Below are 7,103 nucleotides of genomic sequence, written 5' to 3'. Positions count from 1 at the left end.
ATGTTCTACCATTTTAGACAAAGTTCAAAGTCAACACAGATAATAAGTGTCACTTATCAACCACCCTCACCCACCAACTCTTACATCATAGAATTCCAAGAGATTAGTTTGATTTGAAAATAATTGCTTTCGAACCCTCATCCCAACTGCACAAGGAATGCTAAAATGTTCCATGCTAAACTGGTTGTGTGCATGCTTTGTTAGATGATTTCTGCATTGAGATTGTTGAGATTTACACAGCTTTAAAAGTACATAGAAGATAAAAAGTCATAAGACTACAAATTCAAGCACAAAATAACTCCCAATTCAGAGATTTTGTTTTAAATAGTGGGAGTTCCATATTTTTAATAAGATCAGGGGGGAAAAAATAGAAGCTACTAAAACCGGTGGGGCTTGCCATGTTTATGTGAAGTCTACCAGAAACTTGATCATTTCTTCCCCTGCGGGCAAAGTCTTAAGGTTGTACTGGTGAATACATCATCACAAAATCCTCCATGAAGCTGTAAACTATACACTAGATTTTATGTTGACTCAATCAGAAGGAAAGACCTATGATAAACTAGCAAGGTAAATGTGCTCACTTACCTACATCGGCTCCTGATCCCCGAACGCCTCGATTTAAAAATTTTCATCCTCTTGTTTAAATCTCTCCATTGCCTCGCCCCTCCCTATCTCTGTAACCTCCATCAGCCCTGTAACCCTCCGAGAGCTCTGTGGTCCTCCAATTCTGGCCTCTTGTGCATCCTGACTTCCTTCGCCCCATCATTGGAGGCCGTGCCTTCAGCTGTCTAGGCCCTAAGCTCTGGATTGCCCTTCCTAAACCTCTCGACCTCTCTCTCTTCCTTTAAGATGCTCCTTAAGACCAAGGTTTTAGTCACCTGTCCTGACGTCTCCTTCTTTGGCTCAGTGTCAATTTTTTTGTCTGATTATGCTCCTGTGAAGCAGCTTGGGACATTTTATTACGTTAAAGGTGCTATATAAATGAAAGTTGTTGTTGTATAGATAGAATGTGGTGGGACCCAGAGGATAGCTGTTGCAGCCCTCCCTGACATGATTTAGTAATGGATGTCCCTGTAACCTATTTTTCAAAAGTTAATTTGTTTTTCCCACTGATAAATACAATATTTATAAGCTGTGTCATGCCTCTACCTGGAGACCAAGCAGCAATCCTGACAGAAGATGGCTGTTGCACAATCCTAGAGCTACCCAATTTAAAATAGAAAAACCAAAACAATTAATTTTTCAGTACATTTTATTTGTTTCTTTTATGACAGATAAGCATTCAAAGCAGCATTACAGAAAAGGCCTGACCTCTTCTACTGAAAAATTGATAGTTGCATAAGTAAAAAATGTCAATGGAACCTTTGATATCCTTTATCCACGTGTCTAATTTTAGAAATATGAATTACAAACGGAAAGCATCAAGCTGGTAAAATAGTGATAATCTAGTATTGATCAGTAAATGAATATATATGAAGAAGGAATGCATCGTCAAGAAACCAATGAAATACCATTACAGCAACAGACAGAAACTATAAAGGATTTTTGCCCAGTTTTAGAAGGTCTGTTCTTAAAATAGCACCAATTTAAAGACAAAACCAGACTCAAGAATGCAAGCACCAATGAATAATCAGCTGAACACACAGTGACTTGCAGGGTATTTAGAAAACTTATTTCTGTTTGGTCTGCTGGCAGCATCAATAATAACCAAGTACATGTTCACACAAAGTACCTGTCCTTGAATCATCCTCAAATTTACTGCCTCTGGAAATATGATGCTGTGTTTTCAAATAGAGTTCGAGACTATAAATGACTAGTGCGATATTTTCTTGGGAGCATCAAACTTATCTCAGTTTCTGTCCATGATGAGGTAGTTGAAACTGGGCAAGTTCTACACGTAGTGACTCTCAGCTTGGTAAGAAAGATGGGTCAGATTTAATGTTGGGAATGTTCAGCACACTATAACATTATATTACTTGATTTCACCCCAGTGTTAAGCACCATAAAGAAATAGTTATTTGTACACTTGTTTGGCAAAATTGTCTTGTTACACGTCTTCCATATTGATATTTCCTACAATTTCTATCAAAATGATGACTAGTGATTTGGAAGTTATTTCATCCTGGGAGATCCACAATCTAAGCATGTGGATAAGTGCATTATAGAGATGAATCAGCCCATGTTCATTTTGTTTATGCGCCGGAAATGATTGTGTTCAAATAATCTTGGTCACTACAAGAAGCAGACAGGTCCAATGTCAACACCAAATTCCTGGTCCACAGCACCAATATCCACAGGTGCAATGTCCATAATAGGCAGACGAATAGTCTTCCGTGTTCTGTACTCAATGATAGTCTTGCTCCACTCCCCAGTGTGTTTCTGTAAGCAAACAGAAATAAAGTTTAGTTTTTACCTTCATCCTGTTAGCTCGGCAGTTGACATAGATCATATTCTTTGGAAATGTTATCATATGTCGAAGTTCTAAATTAAAATGGACTTAAAAACTATGGTTCTATGGTGGCTAAATAGTTTTCTGTTCGATCAATCATGCATGATTTTTTTGTGCTACTTACAGTGCAGCCATCTTCAAGGACGCTGTATCTGAATTTTCTGTTTCCTTCAGCTTTGAGCTCAACATCAACCCAACTCATCAGCTTTAAAGCTTTCTTTGCATTTCCGGTCTCCGCATCCAGGTAGGCAATGCTGTTCTTACAGTGGTAGGTGATATTCTGGAATGCTCGAGTGGAAAGGAGTCGAAGGAATCCTATTTGGATTTCAACAGTATCTTCTGATACAATGTTGTCACCGTAGCTAAACTATGGAAATAGAAATTTTCATTGAATTCATTCAATTATAATCAAGAGATTTTTTTGTTATTTAATCTTTCTCGGGATATGGGCATCGCTAGCAAGGCCAGCATTTATTGTCCTTCCATAGTTGCCCTTGAGAAGGTGGTGGTGGGCCTTTTTCTTGAACCGCTAGTATAATTAGAAAGCGTTTTATAGAACAATACATGTGATAAAAGCTTTACAGACCAATACAAATTCTAAAAACTCCTTGTGGATGGATTTGCTCTTCGCCAATAGTGCGAAATGGGCTCACATCGAATTGGCAGTCCATTTTACACTGGGTGCAAATTTCCTTGCCGATATGTTAAACGGACTTTCATGTTACTGGCAAAGACCAATCTCACGCTCCCCCACCCCCACCCCCTCATTTCCAAAATGACCTCTCCAAAGGATATAAGGATTAAGGATTGCTTCTGATTTTGAATCATATTCACATGTGTAAAACAAGGGCACCCAAAGAAAAAAAAATCTTACAGTACAAAAACTAGGGCATTGTTGGTCTGTACTGATATGAAAGTAATGCATATATGTTTTAAAGTGCTGCCTCAAAAATTATTTAGTTTGACCTTCAAATTATGAAATTTAGTCTAGGGATTCAAACATTTAGTGAATTCCAAATTAGTTAACCTGGGAACAGTTATCTTATGGTAGACAATTAAACCCATATTAAAAACATTTATTGCCTTATGCATCTCCTTTTGTGTTACATTGTGCCATGTTTTATGACTTAATAGTCTGACAGTACTTACATGGAAACCACCATCCATGGACTCTCCAAACCACACGTGCTTCTTTCTACCATTGTTTTTGTTTATCCACCAGTTCTTGCGTGGGATGTTGCTGGGGTTGGAAAACACACAGGTCTCACCAGTCTCCATGTTGCAATGTACTTTGATAGCATCCATCTTGCAGCCTTGGTTAGGATCAATCCAGTACTCTCCTATAACGTGGACATCAAAGCATAATTCTTAGTGATCTACCAGGCCAAGTTTAAAGTACTTTCATTGTAACTGACAACAATTTGTCACTTTTGTCCATGATTTCTTATTTTTCTGTAATTGTATTTTAAAAATACCAAACTCAAGCTGGGGTTTGTGTGTTCATTTCAAATCCAACATATTGGCTAGACAAATGAAAGATCTACAGTAACCTTCTTAAGAGCTAAACATCCTTAATGTGTTAGTATTTTAATTGCAAAGCTGTTGAGTATTAATGTCCCACTAGAACAATTCTTGCTTACCAATCAACTGATTGGCATCTGCCAGACTGTTAGCTCATTATCTTGTTGGACTGTTGTGCAGTTATGGATTCACCTTGTAGGGTGTGATCAAAGATTAATCCTGGCCATAAATGTCAAAGAACTGGTTTGGGTCAAATGTTTATTTAGTCATCCCTTGAAAAAATACAATGTTCCCTGCCTAATTGTTCTCTTTGGCAACGTGTTCCATTGTCCAATAACTCTCTGCATTAAGAAATTTTTCCTAATCTCTCTTCTCACTGTCATAGTAACAATTTGCAATTGGTGACCCCTCATTGCTGATTCCGCATTCTCTTTCCCTAGTCACACCATCAAGATCCTTCATAATTAAAAAAAATCTCTAATCAATCTCTTAGCCTTCTTTGCTCCAGTGGAAATAGTCTCAGTATCTCATGTATCTCCTCATAAAAGTAATTTCTCATCCTTGTCATTAAACTGATGAACCAGTGCTGTACAATTTCTATAGCTTTACTGGAACACCTAAAACTGCACACAGTACTCTGTGACCTAACCACTGCCATGTACAAATGTCATAAATTCTTTGCTCTTTAACTCTATGCCCCTAGTTATAATACCTAAAATGCCTTTTTATGGCTACATCCAACTGCACTCACATTTTCTAAGAATTATGTATTTGGACTCCTAAGTCTATCTGTTCATCTACTCCTTTGAGCAACTTTCCATTGTGTATACTCCCATTCCTTGTTTTTCCTCCCAAAATGCATTACTTCATACTTTTCTGCATTACATTGTGTCTGTCACCTGTCTGCCCATTTCACCAACCTGCCTTTGTTTTCCTGAAGTCTTTTACAGTTCTTCCTCACTGCCTGATAAACCCTTTACATTTGTGTCATCAGCAATTTCGATATCATGTTTCATATAACCTACTCCAAATCATTTCTGAATACCAGTCAAAGATTATCTGCTTTAAGTAAATCAGCTATAGAAAACTTCAAAATTACTAACCGGGGAAGAGAATAAAGATGCATTTTCAACATTAAACATCAACTTTTAAAAAATATATAAGCCCCATTTGTTTTAACAAATCTATTTCTCTAACTTTGTTTTTGAAGATTAACGATACAGTATCTGTTTACAATTTTTCTTAATTGTGGGTAGTGGGCAGCTTTAAATGGCCTGTGCAAAAAGGATCCAAAGGTTGCAAGTTAAGCATTCCACAACACAATGCCACTCCTTGTGGTGCATGATTGGGCAAATTCCACAATTCTGCCTTCCCATTGGGAAGCTGCAGTCACAAGGAGCACAGGTAAAAAGAATCAGGCCTACAATGTTGGGGGCATAGAATTAACCCTGAAGGCATACAGTTACTTAAATTAGGAAATAGCTCTGAGTAATTCAAAATATCTGAATCAATTTGAAGCAAGCTTAGTTTTCAGGCAAGCTTAACTCCTGCTATGACCAAGAAAAGCCCGCACCAAAAATTCAACTGTAACATCTCAGACAACATATTTACTGCCATGCAATATTTTGCAATACACATTTTGCATTATTGTGGTTTTTCAATTAAAAACTACAATAAAAATAATAGGTATGCAGTACTAGCCATGACTGGTAATGTGAGGGTATTATCTGTGTCACTTGTGGTGAATTTTTATTATTGCAGTTAGTCATCATATTCTCAAGGAGTGTATCTCTTGCAAACTCCACAAAAGCTTTTAATAAATTCTGAAAATCAAGGCTCCGTAGGGTTTATTTTCTGCTTATGCGCTGGGAGTACAGATTGGGAAATTACATACTCACAGCCCATGATTTTTCTGTCCATTAATTTTAATGATGGAAAATCAAGTGCTGGGCTGTATAATTTCCTGAAATGGAAAATTTACCCTTACATTCGTGTACGTGTCTGCACTTTTAATTATTTTCTTACCACTTCCACAAAAGAATCGCAAGGATCTAATTTTTTTTGCAACCCATGTTTTGCTTTGTTTTATTCAGAAATTGTGTTCAGTAAAAAAGAAAAGTAGATATAAGTAATTTTGTAGAAAGATGCCCACAAATCTCTGCCTTATGAAGTAAGGCAGCCAACAAATAAACTGGCCTTTAATTTCCCTCTGTTTATTCAATAAGGATTTATATAGCCAATAGTTCTTTCACTTCCAGAACTCTTGGTTCCAGCTAATAAGCCATGTAAGTATCTTGTCTCTCTGGCAGCTGTGAAGGGACTAAAGTAAAAACCTTCCTGGCCATTTAATGGAAGTTTATGGTACAATAAGCAATGGTAATTGTCTGATTCTGAAAGGGCTCTGGACATAGTGAAAGTTACATAAAACATAGAAAATAGGAGCAAGGGTAGGCCATTCGGCCCTAACCATGCCTGCTCCGCCATTCAAAATGATCATGGCTGATCGTCTAACTCAGTTCCCTGTTCCCGCTTTTTCCCCATATCCCTTGATTCCTTTAGCATCAAGAAATTTATCTATCTCCTTCTTGAATACATCTAATGACTTGGCCTCCACTGCCTTCTGTGGTAGAGAACTCCACAGGTTCACCACCCTCTGAGTGAAGAAATTTCTCCTCATCTCAGTTCTAAATGGCATACCCTATATCCTGAGACTGTGACCCCTGGTTCTGGACTCCCCAGCCATCGGAAACATCCTCCCTGCATCTGGTCTGTCTAGCCCAGTTATAATTTTATATGTTTCAATGAGATCCCTCTCATTCTTCTAAACTCTAGTGAATATAGGCCTAGTCGACCCAATCTCTCCTCATACATCAGTCCTGCCATCCCAGGAATCAGTCTGGTAAACCTTCGTTGCACTCCCTCCATGGCAAGGACATCCTTCCTCAGATAAGGAGACCAAAACTGCACACAATACTCCAGATGTGGTCTCACCAAGGCCCTGTATAACTGCAGTAAGACATCCCTGCTCCTGTACTCAAATCCTTTTGCAATGAAGGCCAACATACCATTCACCTTCCTAACTGCTTGCTGCACCTGAATGCTCACTTTCAGCGACTGGTTTACAAGGACACCC

General features: G+C 38.2%; 1 protein-coding gene across 2 annotated transcripts in view; it reads right to left on the bottom strand.

The window, feature by feature from the left end:
• Positions 1 to 1,234: 1,234 nt before the first annotated feature.
• The window catches only part of LOC137323781 (collagen alpha-1(III) chain-like), a 147,941-nt gene continuing 142,072 nt past the window's right edge, over positions 1,235 to 7,103 (bottom strand). The window contains exons 49-51 of one of the 2 annotated variants that reach the window (XM_067987704.1): positions 3,599 to 3,789; positions 2,574 to 2,816; positions 1,235 to 2,379 (exon numbers count right to left, since the gene is read on the bottom strand). In XM_067987704.1, the coding sequence (XP_067843805.1) occupies positions 2,233 to 2,379; positions 2,574 to 2,816; positions 3,599 to 3,789 (581 nt within the window). In that variant the 3' untranslated portion in view covers positions 1,235 to 2,232. Of the gene's footprint in view, positions 2,380 to 2,573; positions 2,817 to 3,598; positions 3,790 to 7,103 lie in introns of those variants that run through there. The other variant, XR_010963444.1, reaches the window with a different exon arrangement.

Source organism: Heptranchias perlo, chromosome 7, assembly GCF_035084215.1.
Source record: "Heptranchias perlo isolate sHepPer1 chromosome 7, sHepPer1.hap1, whole genome shotgun sequence".
NCBI classification, from domain to species: Eukaryota; Metazoa; Chordata; class Chondrichthyes; order Hexanchiformes; family Hexanchidae; genus Heptranchias; species Heptranchias perlo.
Note: the sequence above shows the minus strand (reverse complement) of the source record. Positions and strands in the feature narration are given on the sequence as shown.